Source organism: Schistocerca americana, chromosome 1 (genome assembly GCF_021461395.2).
Source record: "Schistocerca americana isolate TAMUIC-IGC-003095 chromosome 1, iqSchAmer2.1, whole genome shotgun sequence".
Lineage (NCBI taxonomy): Eukaryota > Metazoa > Arthropoda > Insecta > Orthoptera > Acrididae > Schistocerca > Schistocerca americana.
Genome location: NC_060119.1, coordinates 1,235,834,331 through 1,235,857,309, shown reverse-complemented (window position 1 = coordinate 1,235,857,309; position 22,979 = coordinate 1,235,834,331). Strand labels below are relative to the sequence as shown.

Here is a 22,979-nt window from a genome sequence, read left to right as displayed (position 1 = left end):
TGATGGTAGGGTTTGAGTGTGGTGCAGACCCCACAAAGCCATGGACCTCAGTTGTCAATAAGGCACTGTGTAAACTGATTCTGGCTCCATGACATGGGCCTTGTTTACGTGGAATGGAATGGGTCATCGGGTCCAACTGAACCAATCATTGACCGTTTGCAGCCATTTGTGTACTTTGTGTTTCCAAACAGTGATGGAATTTTTATGGATGAAAATGTGCCACGTCACCAGGCCACAATTGTTGGCGACTGGTTTGAAGAACATTTTGGACAGTTTAAGTGAATGATTTGGCTGCTATGATTTGCCCAATATGAACCCCATTGAGCATGTATTAGACATAATTAAGAGGTCAATTTGTGCACAAAATCTTGCACCAGAAACACTTCTGCAGTTATGGATGGCTGTAGAGGCAGCATGGCTCAGTATTTCTGCAGGGGACTTTCAAGGACTTGTGGAGTATGTGCCACATCAAGTAGCTGCACCATGCTGGGGAAAAGAAGGTCTGACGTGATATAAGGAGGTAGCCCATGACTTTTGTCACCTCAGTGTATACCTTTTCGTCAATGAAGCTCATTAGTTTGTTGCACATAATGTTTTCAAATGCTATAGAGAAGCAGGATGAAATTCTGATAGGCCTAGAGTTTTTCATGTGTTTATTACCACCTTTTTTGAAAATAGGAATTAACGTTAGAGATTTTCAGTGGCTAGGAAGGCATCTGCCTGGAAACAACAGTCATGGAGATGACCTAGTGGTTCAGGAATAATGTGTGCATAATTCTGGATGACAGTTGCTAGAATTCCATCAATGCCAACTGAATAAGAATTTTTTTAATCCTCTGAGGCCTTTTACATCATCATATTTAGTGACTGTAGTAATGAATATTGACTCTGTTCACATGTGAGTTTTCTGGTTTACTGGCTGATGTTTTATGTTTGGGTCATTTTTAACCAATTCATCTGCTATGATTGTTTGTCTCAGTTAGTCAGCACAGCTTCAGGATACTTGTGAAGAGTTTGTTGAAAGTGGTTACCACAACTTCAGAACTAGTTATCATCTCATTATTTTGTTTAATTTCTATGTTTCAGTGCATTACTTTGTTTTCCCCTTTATTCCTTTTTATAATACACTGAAGAAGCAAAGAAACTGGTAGACCTGCCTAATATTGAGTAGGGCACCCACGAGCACACAGAAGTGCTGCAACATGACGTGGCATGGAACTGACTAATGTCTGAAGTAGTGCTGGATGGAATTGACACCATGAATCCTGCAGGGCTGCCCATAAATTCGTAAGAGTATCAGGGGTTGGAGCACAGTATGTTGCAAGGCATCCCAGATATACTCAATAATATTCATATCTGGAGAGTTTGGTGGCCAGCAGAAGTGTTTAAACTCAGAAGAGTGTTCCTGGAGCTACTCTGCAGCAATTATGAACATGTGGGGTGTCACATGTCCTGCTGGAATTGCGCGAGTCCGTCGGAATGCACAATGGACATGAATGAATGCAGGGATCAGAAAGGATGCTAAGTATGTATCACCTGTCACAGCTTTATCTAGATGTATCAGGGGTCCCATATCACTCCAACTGCACACACCCCCACACCATTCAAAGCCTCCACCAGCTTGAACAGTCCCCTGATGACATGCATGGTCCATGGATTCATGAGGCTGTCTCCATAAATGTACACATTCATCCACTCAATACAATTTGAAATGAAACTCATCTGACCAGGCAACATGTTTCCAGTCATCAACAGTCCAATGTCATTGTTGACAGGCTCGTGTGAGACATAAAGCTGTGTGTTGTGCAGTCATTAAGGGTACATGAGTGGGCCTTCAGCTCCGAAAGCCCATATCGATGATGTTTCCTCGAATGGTTCGCACGCTCGCACCTGTTGATGGCCCAGCATTGAAATCTGCAGAAATTTGTGGAAGGGTTGCACTTCTGTAACATTGAACAATTCTGTGCAGTCATTGTTCCCATTCTCGCAGGATCTTTTTATGGCCGCAGCGATGTAGGAGATTTGATGTTTTACCAGATTCCTGATACTCACTACACTCGTGAAATGGTCATACGGGAAAATCCCCACTTCATCGCTGCCTCAGAGATACTGTGTCCCATCACTCTTGCGCCAACTATAACACCACATTCAGACTCACTTAAATCTTGATAACGTGCCATTGTAGCAGGAGTAATAAATCTAACAACTGCGCCAGACAGTTGTTGTCTTATATAGCAACTGCCAACTGCAGTGCCATGTTCTGCCTGTTTACATATCTCTGTATTTGAATACACATGTCTATACCAGTTTATTTGGTGCTTGTATTCCTTCTTGATTTTACTTTGTCATTAGATTTGTCAATGCACTCATCATTGTATACCCTTTTAGCTTGTCTTATCACTCTTTGTAGGATATATATGTTGTTTTTATAGTATTTGAGTAGTTGCAAGTTTCATTAGTTTTGTTTATGTAACTTAGGGAGTATGCAGGAGGTTTATATAGCTAATGTAACCACATTCTTGTAACCCTCACTTTTCTTTTTCTTTTTATGAAGTGCCTCTTCAGTGGGATGATGATGATTGTTATTGTTATTATTATTAATATTACTACTACTACTACTACTATTGTTAACAGTATAGTGTACATGGTCATTTTACATTCTTATATAAATGGTTAATTACACATTAAAAATGATGGGCCATTGTGTCAAGAAATTTTAGTTGACATCATTGATTGCCTGTATCTTTGCCCACTTTTCTTTATTTAGGAGGCAATTTAGTTTGTTTGAGTTACTCTGGGTGTAATACCTTCATAAAGTTTTAGGTGGGATGGGGTCTGATGTAACTTTGTTTACACTGACATTTAGCATGAAAGTCTGGAGATCACTGAATCCTGCATTCCATACAGTGATCGATACTGGTACATTTCCTTTTCTTGCATGTACAACCGTCTGATACCCATGTGATTACTTTATACTCAGAACATCTCTCTGCTGTTTTTTGGTGGTGATGATAAGGAGATAACACATTTTTAACAAATAGGACATCAGAAGTGATTAAATATTTTAGCAACAAGAGCCTAAAAGTTAGTACCATAAGATCTTGTAAAATCCAAAGTGATAGGAAGAATGATACATACATGATACTTCTAGTTAGATGAAAGCAGTAACTGCACAATCATAACAAAATTTCTAATGCATATATAGGATCTGTAGTTTTAGGAAACTTCTTTGACAATGTTTATCGGGAAACACTCTACGTATTTCTGAAATAATCAGGGGTAAAAATCAAGGAACTTAAGGCTATTTATGATTTGTACAGAAAACCAGAATGCAGCTATTAGGATTGAAGGACATGAAAGGAACCAGTAATTTACAAAATAAGTCAGACACATTTGTAGCCCTATCTTCACAATGTTTTCAGTCTGTACATTGAGCAATCAATAAAGGAAACTAAGGAGAAGTTTGGAAAGCGAATTAAAATTAAGGTTGAAGAAATTAAAATTCTAAGGTTTTTTAATCACATTCTCATTCTCTCAGAGGCAGCAGAAAACGTGGAAGACAAGTTGAATTCAGAGGATAGGACTTGGAAAAAGGTTACACGATGAACATCAACATAAGTAAAAAGTAGCCAACATTGAGGGAATTTAATTAGAAAATGAGCCACTAAAAGTAGCACATATGTTTTGCTATCTGGGCAGCATAATAAGGGCTGATGGCCAAAGTAAAGAAGGTGCAAAATGCGCACTTGTAATAACAAGAAATGTGTTTATGTAAAAGAGGAATTAGTTAGCATCAAACTTCAGTTTAGGTTTTAGTCTTTTCTAAAGTACTTATATGGAGTACAACTTCCTATGGAAGTGGAACATGGGTGATAAACAGTACAGACAATAGGAGAAGAGAAGCTTTTGAAATGTGGTGTCACAGAAGAATCTTGAAGATTAGTTGGGTAGACAGAGTTACTTTTAACTAATGAAAAAACATTTGTTGAATTGGAAAGGGAAGTGCTTTCTGGCACAAACTGGCTCAAAGCAGGGTTTAGTAAACAGTACATATCCGGAGGAATCAAGGAATACATAATTTGGTAATGAGGGATAGTGTGTAGATTAAAATTGTAGAGGGAGATCAAGGCTTAACTATAATAAGCAGGTTCAGATGGATGTAGGCCACAGCAATTACACAGAAATGAACAGACATATATAACACTGACTGGCATGGACAGCTGCATCAAACCCATCTCTCGACTGAAGGGCACAACAAGTGCTCTCTCCCTCTCAGAAAGAGAGGGAGAGAGAGAGAGAGTTAGTTAGTTTGTTTGTTGCACTCAGAAAATTCATGCATTATGATTGTCCCACAATGCATTGTGAAATAAGTTGCACATACCTTGAAGAGTAGTGCCTCCATCTTTTGGTATCATCCACTTCATTTCAAAACTATTATGATCTGAGTCAACAACTTCAAGTATTGGAGATTCAGGAGGTAGCAGCACAATAATCTGATACATAATTTGATCCTCACCAAACAAGTTCTTTGCTACACATGAGTAGTTTCCGTCATTTCTCTTTTCCAGCTCTGGACAGACAAAAGGAGTCTTATATTATCACAAATTAGATATTTTATACAAGTTCCTGGTAACAATGATCTATCCTAGAATATTAAAAAATACTAGTAAATGCAATTACAAACTGTTATTTTCATATGTGTATCAAGCTGAACAAATTTTTGCACTGTGCTGAAAACAGCTTTTTATGTCATACGTGGAAAAAAAACACACATTAAATGTAGTGATGTTTGTAGTATAATGTTACTGTGGAGATTAATAAAATTTTATGCACATTCATTGTCTTTATTTGTAATTTCACATTTTAATCAGAGCAGAGCCCACACAAAAATTAGAAAACTATAAGCAAAGCAGAATACTTACTCGCAATTTTGAGTGAGTCCTGTAATATAGTAAATCCTGGACTAGATTTCATGGTTTTCTTCTTATAAAGCCAACAAAAATTAGAAAACTATAAGCAAAGCAGAATACTTACTCGCAATTTTGAGTGAGTCCTGTAATATAGTAAATCCTGGACTAGATTTCATGGTTTTCTTCTTATAAAGCCAACGGATGCTTGGAGTAGGATTTCCAACAGCAATGCAGTGCAGAACAGCATTCATCTTCAGTGGAATATATAACACCTGAGAAAAGGACGCAATACGGGCTGGAGCTGTAAGAGAAGGAAACATCAGCAATGTGTGGTGACGAAGGCTTCAAGGTATGGCAATAAACCTTTTACTTAAGCTTCTTATTCCTTCCTCTTTAGTAAAATTTCTGTGGTTTCTAGTTCTATCTAAATGGCCAGAAGAACGCCTGTAGTGGAGATAAGTTACTTTATGCTAAACCCAAATGTATGTTTGTTTATAAGTATCATTTGTTGTGAACAACTTTAATTTTCAATGTTTCATGTCTTCACTACTTAGTATCAACATCCTATAACATTTTCCAAATTTAGTATCAAGAAATTCTAACAAAATTGGTACTGTTTTAGTCAGTTGGATTTTCCTTGAGCTGAATTATATAATAAATGAAAAGAATTTTTTTAATGCCCATTGAAATTTGAAAAATATAGCTCAAAATTTCTTCTGTTTTATATTGAGGAGTAAATGGTCTACTGATCTGTTGCTTTATGTTTCCAATTTGTTACTCATGCACTAGGGGGACTGGAAAAATTTAGAAAGTGAACAATAGTCATTATTTTACCTCTAGAATTTGGAGCCTGAGTAACTGGCTTTGGACTTTCTCCCTCTCCTACAGAAGTAGAGGCAGTCACCCAGAATTCAAACTGCTCCAGCTCCCTCAACCCCCGAACTTCATGGACAAATGTAGTAGCTCCCACTTGAAATTTCATAGGCTGTACAGAATTGACAATGCATCAGTATTATTAAAATGGTTCTCAATAACTACATACATACAATGTTTTTAACTCTGGTTAAGGCATAAGGTAAAAAAATGAGGAGACTGCACAGAATTGGCAAAGAAATGAATTTGCAGAAAACATTGACAAGAAGGGACAGGATGATAAGATGTGTGCTAAGATATATAGGAATAACTTCCATGGTACTTGATGGACCTATAGAGGTTAAAAGCTGCACGGACAAGACAAAGAGTGAAATATATCCAACAAATATTGAGGACACTGGGTGCATTGGGTACTCGGAAAAGTTGTGCTACTCTGATATGAAGAGGTTGGTGCAGGAAGGGAATTTGTGACTGGCCACATGGAATTTGCAGAAATAGTGTTGGGAGGGGGGAGTCATTTGCAAAACACTAGCTTTTTGAATTTTCAAAAATTTTCTTTGTCAGGAAGAGAAAAAGGACAGGAGTGAATGAAAATGGAAAATAAGTGGCAATTGTTACATGTGGAAAGAAAAATATTTGCTCCAAACACTGAATCAAACAGCTAAATAAAATTAAGTCACAGTGAAAGAAAATATCTTATATATTTCTGACAGTAAAACTGTGTCATTTTACCAACAATACAAACTATAACAACTACACAGGATTTAATTGTATCAAAAGTGAAATTCACTTAGGAAAAACAGTAAAATTATAAAGAGGCAAAATATCACTTACAAAAAGAGTTAAGGGAAAAGACTGTCTACACACCTCTGCATGAGCCATAACTTCTCATATCTTAACTTCATGATCTTGAGCAGGAGTACAATCATTTTCTAGTCAGCTTCAAATGCTGGCCTCAATAATAACTTCACCTTCACTCCAGGCATTCCCATTTGAGTCCCTGAAGCATCTCCTTAACACTTGCATATTGTTCAGACCTATTGGTAAAAAATATAGCAGCCCACCTCCAAATTACTTCGATATTTTCCTTTATTCCAGACTGGTATGGATGCCAAACACTCAAGCAGTACTCAAGAATAGGTCACATGAGCATCGTATATGTGGTCTCCTTTACAGATAGAAAGAACTTTCACAAAATTCTCCCAATAAACTGAAGCCGATCATTCACCTTCCCTATTACAATCTTCATATGATCATTCCATTTCATTCAGTGTGCAATGTTATGCCCAGATATTTAATTGACTTGACTGTGTCAAGCAGGACAGTACTAATGCTGCATCCAAACATTATGGGTTTGTTTTTCCTACTCATCTCCATTTGCTTACATTTTTCTACATTTAAAGCTCGCACTCATTCATCACTCCAAGTAGAAATGTTGTCTGAGTCATCTTGTATCCTCCTACAATCACTCAACTTTGACACCTTTGGTACACCACATCATCATGAGCAAACAAGTGCATCTTGCTGCCCACCCTGTCTGCCAGACTATTTATTTATACAGGGTGTTTCAAAAGTGATGGTCAATATTCATGGATATGACAAGAATGATCATTCGAAACAATAAAGTCAAGTAAACATGGGTTCTAAAATGCATACTTTAAGAGCTATGAGCTACTCTTGATCTTCAATACTGTGAAACAAATCTCTTCTAATGCAAGCTATTTCTCTCCATATTTTGGGAAGTGGTAGTATGGAACAAAGCAAGAAAACATGTCCAATAACATGTGCTCTAAAATGCATACCTTAAAAGTTATGAGCACTTGTTATTAGAAGAATTGTGTTCCAGAGTAGTGAAGATGAACAAGTGCTCATAGTTCTTAAGGTATGCATTTTAGAGCATATGTTAATGGCACTTTTTTCCTGTTTTGGTCCATACTACTACTTCCAAAAATATGGAAAGCAAAAAGCTTGCAGTAGAAGGTATTTGCTACAGTAGTGAAGATTAAGAATTGTTCATTAGCTCTTAAGGTATACATTTTAGAGCCCATGTTTACTTGATTTTTTTCTTTCAAATGATCATTCCTGTCTTATGCCTGAATATTGACCATCACTCCTGAAACACCCTCTACAGTAAATAATAGCAGTCACACATTTCTGGGGCACTCCTGACGATATCCTTGTCTCTGATGAACACTTGCTTTTGAGGACAATGTGCTGGGTTCTATTACTTCAGTAATATTCGAGCCACTGACATATCTGAAAACCTGTTCCATTTGCTTGTATCTATGTTAATAGTCTGCAATGGGGCACGGTGTCAAACGCTTTCTGGAAATCTAGAAATATGGAATCTGTTTGTTGCCTTCATCCATAGTACGCAGTATGTCACATGAGAAAAGGGCAATCTGAGTTTCAAACAAGCAATGCTTTCTAAAAACTTGTCTTAAGAAAATTTATTATTTTCAAACTGAGAACACATTCAAAGATTCTGCAGCAAACTGACTTTAGGGATATTGGTCTGTAATTTTGTGGGTCCATTCTTTTGCCCTTATACAGGAGCCACTTGCATTTCTTTCCAATCATTTGGAACTTTGCACTGGGTGACAGATTTGTGATAAATGCAAACCAGGTAAGGGCCAACACTTTAGAGTACTCTTTGTAAAATTGATTTGGGATTCAATCTGGAGCTGGCAACTTATTTGTTTTCAACTCTTTCAGTTGTTTCTCTACACTAGGGATGCTTATTACAATGTCATCCATATGGGAGTTTGCTCAGTGATCAAATGACAGTAAGTTTGTACATTTCTCCTCTGTGAACGATTTCTTAAACGTGAAATTTAGAACTTCGGGTTTCATTTGGCTATCTCCTATTGCTACACAATGTGATCAATTCACTGGATGGAAACCTTAGACCCACTTAGTGATTTTACATAGGAGCAGAATTTTCTTAGGTTCTCTGCCACATCTTTATCTATGGTGTGACAGTGGTAGTTGTATGCTTCATGCAGAAATCTTCTCACAGATGCACGAATCTCTACTTTCCTTTGCCTGTCATCATTTGCACATTCTCTTTTGAACCAAGAGCACAACAGCATTTGCTTCCTCAGAATTTTCTAAATTTCATTGTTAAAGCATGGCAAATCTTTTCTGTCCTTAATGCACTTATTAGGGACATAGTTCTCCAGACCACAATTTATAATCTACTTAAACTTTGTCCATAATTCTTCTACATCCATCTTAATGAAACTAAGTCAAGTCAATTCACTGTCTAAGGGAGATGTCAACAACTGCTTATATATTATTTCTAGCAAAAATACTCTCCTAGCCTTCTTGACTGACTTATTAATTTTCAAATCCATAGTTGCTGTAATGACATCATGGTCACTAATCCCTGTCTCTATACTGATGCTGTCGATAATGTCTGGCCTGTTTATAACTACTGGGTCTAAGATATTTCCATTGCTGCTCAAGACAGTATTCAGAAAACGTGTTCAAAAGTACTTCATATGACTGTCTATTTGTGCCCCCTGCAATGAATCCATAGACATCTCTGTCTATACTTGGTAGGTGAAAGTTGCCTCCAACTTGTATTGCATGAACAGTGCATTTAGATGCTACATTTGAATGACTTTACATCTGTCACACAGAATCAGGTGGTCAGTAAAAACATTCAGCTATCAATTTGGTTTCACCTAGACTTGTTATATGCAACCAGATAACTTCACTGTCACACTCAATTTCTACCTCAATAGAGACAATATTTTTGTCAACTCCAATGAACACTCCCCCCCCCCCCCCCCCCCCCCCCCCCTATGGCATCTAATATGTCTTTCTGATATATGTTCCATGACTTACTAAATATCTCAATTTTCCACTTTGGGTTTCAGCCAGCTCTCAGTCCCAGGAATAATTGAGTATGAGAACTTTCCTGGATGGCAATAAATTTGGCAACTTTGTTACATATATTTCAGCAATATATAATTGAGTATGAGAACTTTCCTGGACAGCAATAAATTTGGCAACTTTATTACATATATTTCGGCAATTTACTTATAAAATTTTGACAGTCTAAGTGTTTTTATTCTGAACATGGTCTATCTTCCCTTTCTGCCTACTGACTGGCAATTATTTGTCAGAGTGCTTCATACTACCGCCTAGCCTGAAAAACCCTCATGTGTACTCCACAAGTACTCTGCTACCTGAGTAGCAGCTTAATATATGTACTGCACCCCTGACTTATCAAGGAGAATCCTACAAATGCCAACCCATAATGTAGGTCTAGAAATCTGCAGCCAAGAGTGTCACAGAGTCAATTAAGCCTTTGGTTGAGATCCTCCACTTGACTCCAAACCAAAAGACCCTGATCAACTCTCTGAACAATGCTGCAAATTGCTGTGTGTGTGAAGCCAGCAGCGTCCACCTTTGCCAGTCACCTGTGTGAACTGAGGAGGGCCTCAGAAACCATGCAACTAGTGTTGTTGGTGCTGATGTGAGCCACAATTAACAATACAACTACACCGTCATCTCCAATAGCTACAGACAAGGCCACCTCCACATCTCAGATGAGCCCCCCAAACTTTCCTTTTGGCCCTCCACCCCGAGTGATGCAAATGTGTTACCACCCGGAACATGGGTCCCCTCCCCCACTCCACCCCCCCCCCTCCTCTGTTTTCCCCCTCCATCTCTTTTTCATGTTTTAATTGCACTTAATTTGTTTTTCATTTCTCTCCCTCTATTCATATTCAGTTCTCACTCTGCTCCTGCACTGAAGCTGGCAAGGTGTTTAACAATATGCCATCTTTGCTCTTTGATTTTTTCCTCTCAATAGATAGATCTCTCTCTTCTTGGGATCTGCCATTCCTTTATTACTGCCCTCACATTTATGTCTTTCCTCCCAGAGAAATGGACTAGTAGTTCTGAAGACTACTATTTTTTTGTTTTAATGGGTTTATGGGCACTACTGGAATTATTGCTTCCTGAAAGTAAGTAGTCCCTTTGTAATTTTATACAAGGTATGTATATATTTTAAAATGTATTGCATCTCATTTTTTTAATTTTTTGAAAATTGTTTATCTGAATAAAAATGGGGAACAGAAAAAGACTATATTCACAGGAGAATGAAACTTACACTAAATCATGGATCAGGAGAGAAAGAAGGCAAGGGGTAAGTCACAGTTCAAAGCTTTAAAAATTAATGGGAAATGTATGTGGGCAAGATGGAAAGGGGAAAGGAGCTAAAAAAAAAAAAAAAAAAAAACACGGTGGAAATAACAAGAAGGCACAAAGGAAAATTAACAATATTTAGGAGTACAGATTTAATCAAGTAAAACTAAAAAGAAATAGAAGACAAACAAAGGAACATGAAAATAGATGGAATCCTGATGCAGAATGTATATAGAAAGGTAGGAGAAATATCAAGATATTACATTTGACACCACATTGGGCGACCTATGTGCTGGATGGGGATGAAATGATGATGAAGACAACACAACACCCAGTCTCTGAATGGAGAAAATCTCCGACCCAGCAGGGAATCAAACCCGGGCCCTTAGAATTGACGTTCTGTCATGCTGACCACTCAGCTATCGGGGCGGACTGTTTGTGAATTAGTTTGTTTTGTGTTTCCTGGATCACTTGTACGATACATCAAAGTGATATGTATCAGGTATTTTAAATGTTACTAAATATTTAAATAATACTGCATACCAACCACTTGCAGATGAATATACATTATAGAAAAAAATAGTCAAATAGCAGAAATAAGTGTGGGGACTTCATACTCACAGAGTATCGATAGTGCACAACTATCTCATCATGACTGGTTTCTTTGAGTTGATTTTATCTTCACTGGTTAACTTAGTGTTAGTTGGTTATTTATACCTTTCTTATGAGAATGTTTTCGGCATATGTGCTTGATGAATTATGGAATGAAGTACTATAAATTGGCTCTTCTACATGCAGGTGTTATTTGGATACCTATTCATTGGGATTTTCTACATGGGTAACCAATGACATGCATGCAGAATTTTGTATCAACCTCTGAAATATACAACAGAGTACATCACAGTTACAAGGGCTCATTGCAGTGAAGACCTGTTACTTGGACCTTTCTGCCATCCCAGTGGTATCCTATTTGGCCCTCAACATGTAGTGAATTGAACAGACAATGTATGTAGAGAAATCAGAAAGTTCCTACCTTTCACCTCCTGCATGTGATAATGACCACATGAAGCAACAGTAGCACAGCCTATTCCTCTCAGTGACTTTACAAATGATACAAATCTGGTTATCCATGTACAGAACAGCATTTATGTGGATGATTCTGTTTTTCCTACAATTTTGCAGTATCACAATATCTCACATCAATTCCTTTGTCCTTCCATGCTGAGAACACTGCAGTCAAATCCATTTCTTCCACCATGTGAGCCCAGCTGGCTGGGTTACAGGAGAAAATTTCCAGGTGTTATTCCACACTGTGCACAACCAAGAAGGGTTTCATATGCCAAAAGGGCTTGGATTCCAAAACTTAACACCATAAATTTTCCAAGAAGTTTCTGCAAAATGACATTATCTACCTAATCCACCTCCATTTCAACTGTACAATCCATGTACATTGTTTGTTGTTGCAGAAACTATACACACAAGTCATGATGCTGTAGATGACACTTCAAAGTTTTCCTCTTTAATAAGTACACTGCTGGCCACCGTAAATGCAACACCAAGAAAGACAAGAGGTAGCACAACAAAATTTATTTTGTAGATAACATGTTGACCAAGTATCAAATGATTACGTTTACAGACGTCTGTGACATGTGGTTCTTGCCAGAATCAGTAGCCAGAGTAGCCGCCATCGTTGGAGATCACCACTGCCACACGTCTCGGCATTGAGTCAAAGAGACGTTGGATGTGTTCCTGGGGTACAGCAGTCCAAGCAGCTTCCACACGTTGCCAAAGATCATCTGGTGTGGCAGCTGGGGATGTAATCTGGGTCACTCATTGAGCAACCATGGACCACATGTTTTCTATCGGCGAAAGATCCGGAGAGCGAGCCGGCCAGGAAAGCAATTCAATCTGGTTATTGACGAAGAACCTTTGGACAATGCGTGCCACATGTGGTCACGCATTATCCTGTTGAAATATGGCTGTGGCCGAGCCCTGAAGGTAAGGAAGGACAACTGGCTCCAGCACCTCAGATATGTGGCGCCGGCTATTTAAAGTACCGGCAATGCATACTAGAGGCGTGCGAGAGTAATATCCAATACCGCCCCATACCATAATACCCAGTGCAAGACCAGTGTGGCGGTGCATAATGCAGCTGTCCAGCATCCTCTCTCCACGCTGTCTCCACACTCGAATCCGACCATCGTGGTGCTGCAGACAGAAGCGTGCCTCGTCAGTAAAGACAACGTCATTCCATTCTGCCGTCCACATCCGTCTATCATCACACCATTGGCGGCGGAGACGTCTGTGGTTCTGTGTCAGTGGTAGACGAAGCAATGGACGTCTTGCGGACAGACCACTCTGCTGTAAACGGCGTCGAATGGTACGCGCAGACACTGGATGATGCGTTACAGACGCAATGTGCTGTGCTATGGTTCGGGATGTCACTGAGCAATCCGTCACCGCCATGCGCACAATTTGCCTATCAGCACATGCAGTGGTGCACCGAGGTGAATGCGATTGACCACGTCGGTCCGTCGTACCCTCCTGCATCCAACGGTCACATTAAAGTTGTTTGGTTTCGTCCAACATGACTAGCGATTTCTCTGTATGATAATCCACAATCTCGGTAAGCCACTATCCTTCCTCTGTCAGACTCGGATACTTGATCAAACAATGTTTGCTGTTGTCTATGAGGCATAACTGATCGTCTTGTGAAACAACCACAAGGTAAACACACGTGCCGAACGTACACTCGTCGAAATCGCCAAGCCTTAAATGGCGCTATGAGGTGGCGCCACAGGCGCACGTGATGTGCGTCTGCGCTGAAATTCTAATCAGTTGGATATCTCATCGCTGCAAACCCATGGTGTAAATTTAACTTGATTCGGATGCTTCCTTCAGGGTGTTGCATTTACGATGGCCAGCAGTGTAGTATTAGTGACAATATGTTCCCTATTAGTGATGTGATTTAGTCACCTTTTGGCACTGGCAAATCTGACACAGGAAAGTTAGTTTCCTCCAACAGTTGTATCAAAACACCTGAGCAACTGGTACAGGCACAAAGAAACTGGACAGCAGAACACCTTTCCAGTTTTGGAGACATTTACGTGAATTAACAGATCCGGTACTCATGTCGGATGACACACCCAGAATATATGGTCAAGTAAACTGCCTCTATGAATACAGTCTTCAATGATTTTTCATGAATGCGATATGTGAGAAGGCAGACTGCATGTGGCTGATAGAATTTTTGCTCTCCAACAAAAACGGCATTACTACCATGGAAGTAGCAAGACCATATACAGTGGCAATGATTTGCGGAAGAGTGCCGAGCAAGTATGGAGGGAAATTACAGTGACACCACATGTAAGCAACAGACAGCTGTACCCAAGGAGAATTCCAATCAACAACTGTTCTTGACAGGAAACTCATAGCCAACAAGGACAGGACACAAATGTTCAGCACCTTGGTATCACCCAAACTCCAGGTGTGATCTCCAGTAGGCAATATATGTTGGGGCACATTTCAAGAGGTCCTGCATTCCAAATGAGTGAGCCAAACTAGTTTAGCTCAACCATCTTGGGACAACTACAGGTTATACATCCTAAACAAGAAGAGAAACCAATATTTCCTCATAGACACAGGCACGGAGGTGAGCACCATTTTGAAACTAAAAACTCAAAAGTTTCACAGTTTCTCCTGCGGCTGCAGCTGCAAGCTGTGAATGACACACCCATCAAACTATATGTCCTGACTGTTTGTACATTGGATCTTGGTCTATGTGAACCTATCACAATGAAATTCACAGTAACTGAGGGCAATGAGCCATTAATGGGTGTGAATTTTTTGTGTCAGTTTCACCTTTTCCTGACTTGGCAGATGGCAAACTTTATCACACTAGTAGTGGAAAGTCAGTGCCAGGTATATTAGCAGACCACACATATTCACACATGAGCACAGCAATTTCCAGCACTATGACAGGTAGAAATTTAATGTATACTTACAGTTACTTGAAGTTGAAACTGGGTAATATGAACTAAAAGTGTGAAGGCGTGAAAGTGGAACATGCAAAATTATATGAAGAAAAATAAGTTTTACAATCAACATTGACCAACAAAAGAAGAGAGTGGGACAATACTAACAAGTACCTGGTTCATCTGAAGGAAATCATAACATGTTGTGAAGAAGAATAACCAGTTCTGACTCCATACATATAGGCAATTTTAAAGGGTGTGGAAAATCTGCACTGTAATGAAAAACTTCAGTAGTTCCTCCAAGGATGACAAATGGTTTATTTATCTGGATGAGATGCTGACTAGAACCTTACTGAGGTTAAATGTAATCAACACTGAGGGCAAGGAGAATGTGAACCAAGCAAACAAGGATGCAATTCAATGTGTTCAAGTATATATCAATCAGCTGGAGTCATCAGTTGCCACCAGAGGCCTGGATAAACTCTGAAGTTTATTATGGCATCCTTCACATGAGTTTCAAGAGAAACCTTTCAGGTCAGTACCACCAATGTCAGTGCAGAACTCTAATGCCCCAGCATTACCAGTGCTCTGTTCTCCACTGCCCCTCCTTGAGCAAAGATGAGCATAAAAGACCACATAGTTCATAAAATCAGTACTAAGCCAGGAACCCCTGTTTTTCACATGGTTTGCCGACTAGCTCCAGACAAATTAGGACCACTAAGGCAGTCATTGACAGTGCAATAGCACTCAGGGATTGTGCAACTTTGGGATAGTGTTTGGGCTTCCCCCATTCATCTGGTACCAGAAAAGATAGTTCCAACAGGTTATATACAGGTATTACTAGGCTTTGAATTCTCATACAATCCCTGATAGATACCCAGTACCCAACATTCAGAATTTTGCCCATGCATTAGCCGGTGCCTCAGTTTTCAGTGTTCTCGATGTCAGAAGGCATACTTACAAATTCATATGGTTCCTGAAGAAATGGCTAAAACAGCCATTATTATGCCATTCGAACAGTATGAATTTCTTTTCATGCCATTTGGGTTGAAGAATGCTGCCCAGACATGACAATGTTTCATTGACAGGTTTATCCATAAGTTTCTTTTCTGCTCTCACTGCTTGGATGACCTCATATTCTCATCTTCTTCTGAAGAGTATGATTATTACCACAGGTAAATCTTCAAGGCTTTGGAGCAATTTGGGATAGTCACCAATGAAGAAAAGTGTCACAGACACAGACAAGAGATAACCTTTCTAGGTCACTTGGTAATATGTGCAGGTATTACACCAACACAAGAACACATGGACCTCATCAGGCATATGCCCCAACTTACAATTTTCCATGAACTGTGTTATTTTCTAGGCATGAAAAATGTCTATTGTCACCATAGTCCAGAGGCAGCTGCAATCCAAGTACCATTAACTAATGGTTTAGCTATGAAGAATGCTTATAGCAAGCAAGCACTGCAATGGACCAATCAGATGCAACAAGCATTCCATAAAACAAAGAATTGCCTACACCAAACCATTATCTTGGCCCACCCCCTACCATTGGTGACCTTGTGTATTACAATGGGTGCCAGCGAAACTGCCATTGTGCTGTTTCTCATCAGATTATAGCTGGTCAGCAACAATTACTCTAGTTCTTCTTGCAGAAACTCACAGTCCCGCAACAGATATGGCCCATCTATGACAGGGAGTTATTGGCACTCTATGAAGCAATGAAACACTTTTGCAAGGACATGGAAGGACTACCCCTTGCAATTTTCACAGATCATTGACCTTTGGTGCATTTAATCATCAACCCAACAAGAGACTGTACCCTCCATTGCTTCCACTTCCATGACTTTGTTGGAAAATTCACAAAAGATGAATGACACATCAAGGGAACCAGCAATGTAATGGTTAACTTTCTCTCTCATGTCAATATAATGACCATCAGTACAGACTGTGATGAACTGGCTGAGGCAAGGCTGCAGGGTCCACAGATCACAGCACTTTTGCAACACAACACCACCAAAAGGACATTGGAATAGATAACAATCTCCAGTATGGGTAAGCAGTTATGGTGCGAAACCACTCAACACCGTTTATACCCAGTAAATTCACAAAGTAATTTTTGACATTCTGCACAACATCTTGCACCCCAGAGTCTGACTGGCCAGCAAGCCAGACACACAACATTTTGTGAAAGCACACTGCAATATATTGGTACATCAGCTGCCAGAGTAACAAGATCAATTATTATGAGTTCCCCAAATATGGTAGATATACAATACCAAAAAGGACATTTCCACACGTACATGCCAACCTCATGGGACGCCTAAGTCCAGTGGCTATTGTTATATACTTTTAGCAACAGACTGAGTGACTCACTGGGTAGAGACAGTGCCTTTGTTAGTTATGACAGAAGAAAGTACAGCTGAAACACTTCTAAATCATGAATAGCATGGTTTGGTTGTGTCATGTCCATTATCACAGACCAAGGTTTCCAATTTGAATCACAACTGTTTTCTGAACTGTGCAAATGATATAGTGTTCAATGCTTTAGGACAATGACTTACCATCCCCAGAGCAATGGTCTCACAGAGTAATGTGCTCCCAAAATAGCGTGAACTGCCTGAAGTATTTTATGAGCATAACATAATGTCACAGGAGTTGACATGTATGACATAACCTGCTACTAAAAAGTCATCCATAAAATACTTGAAAATGGCCTAAGGCCAAAATTGTACAATCATGCAGGAAATAAAAGAGTACGACAGCTGAAGACTTCAAGAAATAATTCAAAAAATTCATCGCAGCTGTGGACCCTATCACATTGAAAATTATAGTCTCACGGAGTGGAGGCACTGCACCCTTAAAGCAGCACTCCAAGTGCCAGAATGACTAGTGGATGGAAGCAGTGCTTTGGGTGTTTTTAGCAGTTTGATCAGCCCACAAGGAAAACTTAAAAATCATCCTTAGAGAAATTTTATATGCTGAAAGTCTCACTCTGCCAGGAGAATTTATGGCCCCTGTTCCGCAGTCCAACAACATGGAGGTACAAGGTTTGGTCAGGCAGGTGAAACAATACATTACTCTTTGAGCTGTGGTGCTCATTACTGGCACACCAGTCTCTTGGATGTCCATTATCGATCCTTCGATGTTTCTTATCTTTGCTTGCCTTGTTGTTTTCCGCATTCATGGGGCAAGTGGCAGTTGATGTTTCCTCGGGCTATCTGCTGAGACGCCGCAAGGTATGAGGTGGAAGCAACCACGTACATGTGGAGTTGGTTGTATGCAGTCTGCCGGTTCAGCATGGAGGATATGCATTGGCTGCCTGCCTGTCTGTTCTCCTGAATTTGCTCGCCGTGCCTTGCGACCGCCTAGCTTGGGTTGCTGCCTGGTGTATCCTACACGAGCCATACCGGACGCCCAACAGAAGCCAGCAGAAGTTAAGCAGTCTTGTGTTTCTTTAAAGAAAAGGAGCAAATGTATAAGACCTTTTGTAACCAATTTTGGTGGCCTCTTAAGTGTGGCCTTTGCATTTACACTGCCTTTGGGGAGAGCAAATTCTTTTAAATTTAAATAGTTGGGTTTCCCTGTCCTTTATAATCTTTTGGGGGTTTTATTTGAATTTTCTCTTTGGGGTTCCTTCTTTGTGCTTGGTTAAATGTTTACTTGTATAGCAGGAAGTGCCTCCTGGTTAAAACTCGGAGAAGGTGTTTGATGTTACTGCTGCTTTCGGCATTTGTCTTTTCAATTAAGTGTTGTCATCCCTTTGAGCGACCTGGTGCCACTCCTCGTTAATTAATGCTGGTTTATGTGTGCTTAATTTTAAATTGGCCATTTGAATTAATATTTTGGAGTGCAGTATAGCACTAAGGCAACCTCATTGTATACCACCTTGTGCCCCGGTCTAGTACCTTAATTTTCAGTGGCACGAGTTAGCTCCACTACCAGTTTTACTGATGTGCTCCCTTCAAAATCTTGTCTTATATAAGTTTTCCCCATGTGTGTCTGGGAACACAGAGATGAGCTTTAGTGTGACTTCAGTGCTAGTCAGTTAATGGAATCTTCATTTTGGCTTGGCTTCCAGTGAAGAGTTTGAGTGGAGCGTAGTGTGTTTGATTTGTTATTCATTTAATTACTGTAAGTTTGTTTATTTAATAGGGAGCAAGACATTTAAAGATTGTTGGTATTAACTCCCCTAGTTGTGCCGGCACAGTAGCTCAGCGTGTTCGGTCAGAGGGTTACTTACCCTCTGTAATAAAAAAAACTGAGTGAACGGATCAACAAAGAGCCTGAACAGGTGTCATCTGACGTCAACAAACAATACAGAACAAAATGAGATCAACTAAAAAAAAAAAAAAAATAAAATAAAATAAAATAAAAAAAAAAAAAAGTTGCGGGGTGTTGCTAATTCGTTCTAAATGGCCTACTGTTTATTCAATGGCAAGGCTGTTGATTAATTGGTTACTGTGAGCACAAATTCACACTATTTATTTGTTACCAAAATTGTTGAAGTGTCTGTGTCATGATTCAATCACTAGCTACACGTTTGAGCTAAATTGATATAAACCTTACATTGCCTCCTTAAAATTTCTTGCAAGCAGAAACCCTTCAGACAACTAAGTTTTGTCACTGCTTACGTTAACCTTTACTGGGAGCAATATTTCATGTAGTTAAATTTTGTCTTAAAATGTGTATTTCTCTGATGTAATGAAAGAGTGATAAAATAAAAAAGCAAAGGGGCCTGGTCCTTCCCATTGTGTCCGGTTTGTAATGCATATCACTCTTGTCTGTACACTGCCTCCACAACATCAGGCTGAACAATGCTTGTTCATCCATAAGACACTGGCAGATTGTGAACACTTGATACTTGGATATGACGTAATCTCTGCGGCACTGCAATCTTCTTACAGTGGACTGCACAGGGTCCTTATGTACAAGAGCAGACATTCAAAATACTACTAAATGAAAAACCATTCACAGTTCCAGTACAATGCCTGTAACCAGCCTGGGGTCTACAAAACCTGGAAGGTATTAACAAGCATGTCACTCCACCAGAGATTTAGGATTTGCAAGTGAGAGTGGACATTGCTGAGTTTTAACATCAGTCTCCACCCATGGAGACAGTCAGTGTTGCACTGCCATTTACATAACAGGAAGATACAAACCATGCCCAGAACTTCCCCTGTGGACAGATACTTAGGTCCCCACATTACCTTAGTCAGTACCTGTGGGATTAGGGTTACCATCACAGGACCAAAAACGTGAGAAATGGTCCAACTACTATGCATGTGTGAAACCACTTTTCAAGATGGGTGTAAAAAATCATGTAACAAATGACTGCCCAGTCTATACAATGGTAGTAAATTAAATTGGTCTAACCATATCCTAGAGCTGGCAAAAAGACATCATTCTGCAGCTTTCGGCTAACACATAATCACACCATCTACACACAAGGATGCTGTCAGAGCCACTTAATTTGTATATTTCTGTGCAGTTTTGCCTTAAGACATCATCTTTTAGGGTAGTCCCTTGTTTAAGAAAAAATCATAGCATAGAAGAAAGTTATACATGTTACATGTGATGTGCATCCGGGATACCAAGGAACCAGTTCTGGAAACTACAGGCTTTTACAGTGACTCATTAATAAAAAACACTCTCATTTTGAAACTAATAGTGCATATTGTGGCCACAATATGAGATCAAAACAGGACTTAAATAGCAATCGGACAAACTTTCCTCTTGTGTAGAAAGGCTTAAAAGTTTACAATGCTCTGCCCAGAGACAAGAAAAGTTTTGCTCTTGAAACATTGAAATTCTACAGCAGTTTGAAAGAATTTAGCACAACTGAGCATGTATGTGTGTAGTTATTTTATAAATGAGATGTCCCATTTAGTTCAAGCATGAATATAAATTATTTATTGTTATAAAAGATATATTGATTTTCAAATATTAAGATAGTAGCAATATGACTGTCAATGTCTCGCAGTGTATGCATAAATATTAATTCTCACATCTTGTTGTATTAAACTGGCGTGCAAAACTGGTGGATGAAAGTAACTTTCACATGATGTGCCACTGCCGAGCAGCATAGCTCCATGAAACTTGGAACATACATAGAAAGAACTGCTGCTATAAAATACAGAAGATAACTGAAATTTATGTAATGAGATGAACAGAAATGACACTTTTATTCAATGACAATAATTACATTGAAGTCAATGCAATTCATGGTGGGGCCATGAAAATTACAGAAGGCGGGATATGGTTCTTGAAAGGGTGTATGATCATCATAGATGGCAATGCTGGCCAGAAGGTTGGTAAGGAGTTCTTGTGGCAGTGAATTCCATTCTTGCACCAGCACGTTTGACAAATGGCTGGATGGTCAGTGTGAATCAAAGCATGTGCTGTAGCATGTGTGACATACAGAGGCGAGCGAGTGTGCTGGGACTTACCCCAGTTCACTGATAGTAGCGCCATGTCACCTTAATGCATTTTGCGCATAGCACGCAAGTATTGCACCACAATTAAGTATGAAATTAAAAATCAAAATTTACGTTTAAAACTTTGTTAAAATATATTTTTGTATAATAATGTTTCAAATATCAATTCGTTATGTACCTAGACTTAATGGTTTCCATAAAAATGCCATTTTAAGAGAAAAGTAAGTGGCACAACAAGGTTACAAACTAAGAATTCAGTCAGAATGTGCATATAGAGCTTATAAATAAGGGGTGCAAGTACCAAAACCATAGAACAAAAAATTAACACCAGAATCCATGTTTCTAGGAAAAATCAAATGCACTAAATATTGGAATTAGAAATGTAAAAATTTGGTTTATGCTTCAAGTCACCCTAAAAATCATAACTCAGAGACCACATTAAGCTACATCTTATACACTCATGCTCATAAATTAAGGGTAATGCTGATACATGGTGAAACAATGCTCTGGTGGGCGGTTTGCAGGTTTAAATCACCTCAGGGTATGACCATGCAGTGCATTTGACCTGAGGTTGTCGCACGGTGGGGCTGGCAGCAGTCCACATACACAGAAGTGTGTTAGTGCATGTCAGAGTATGGTGCAGTGAGTAAGTGTGCAGACATTTTCAGACGTGTTAATGGTGACTGTGTGTTTATAATGGCTCAAAGAACACATATTGATGACGTTATGAGGGGTACAATACTAGGGTGACTGGAGGCTGGTCAAACACACCAGGTCGTAACATGGGCCCTCTGTGTGCCACAAAGTGTAATCTCAAGATTATGGCAACGATTCCAGCAGACAGGAAACATGGCCAGGTACTACAGTATGGGATGTCCACAGTGTACAACACCACAAGGAGACCAATATCTCATCATCAGAGCCCACAGACGGCCACGGAGTACTGCAGGTAGCCTTGCTCGGGACCTTACCGCAGCCATTAGAACAGTTGTCTCCAGACACACAGTCTACAGTTGATGAACAGACATGGTTTATTCGCCTGGAGACCTGCAAGGTGCATTCCACTGACCCCTGGTCATAGGAGAGCACGTAAAGCCTGGTGTCAAGAACACAATACATGGTCATTGGAACAGTAGTCCCAGGTTATGTTCATGGACGAGTTCAGGTATAGTCTGAACAGTGATTCTAGCTGGGTTTTCATCTTGTGTGAACCAGGGACCAGATACCAACCCCTTAATGTCCTTGAAAGGGACCTGTATGGAGGTTATGGTTTGATGGTGTGGGGTGTGATTATGATTGGTGCACGTACGCACCTGCATGTCTTTGACAGAGGAACTGTAACAAGTCAGGTGTATCAGGACATCATTTTACATCAGTATGTCCACTTTTCAGGGATGCAGTGGGTCCCACCTTCCTCATGATGGATGATAACGCACTACCCCACCAAGCCGCCATCGTAGAGGAGTACCTTGAAACAGAAGATATCAGGCGAATGGAGTGGCCTGCCTATTCTCCAGATCTAAACCCCATCGAGCACGTCTGGGATGCTCTCAGTTGACGTATTGCTGTACATCTTCAAACCCCTAGGACACTTCAGGAGCTCAGACAGGTACTGGTGCAAG

At 39.7% G+C, this 22,979-nt stretch overlaps 1 protein-coding gene across 1 annotated transcript in view; it reads right to left on the bottom strand.

Annotated features, from left to right (window-relative positions):
• Positions 1-22,979, bottom strand: part of LOC124598405 (Down syndrome cell adhesion molecule-like protein Dscam2) — a 701,156-nt gene that overhangs the window by 98,816 nt on the left and 579,361 nt on the right. The window contains exons 26-28 of the mRNA XM_047135998.1: positions 5,745-5,895; positions 5,035-5,211; positions 4,382-4,570 (exon numbers count right to left, since the gene is read on the bottom strand). Of these exons, the coding sequence (XP_046991954.1) occupies positions 4,382-4,570; positions 5,035-5,211; positions 5,745-5,895 (517 nt within the window). The remainder of the gene's footprint in view (positions 1-4,381; positions 4,571-5,034; positions 5,212-5,744; positions 5,896-22,979) is intronic.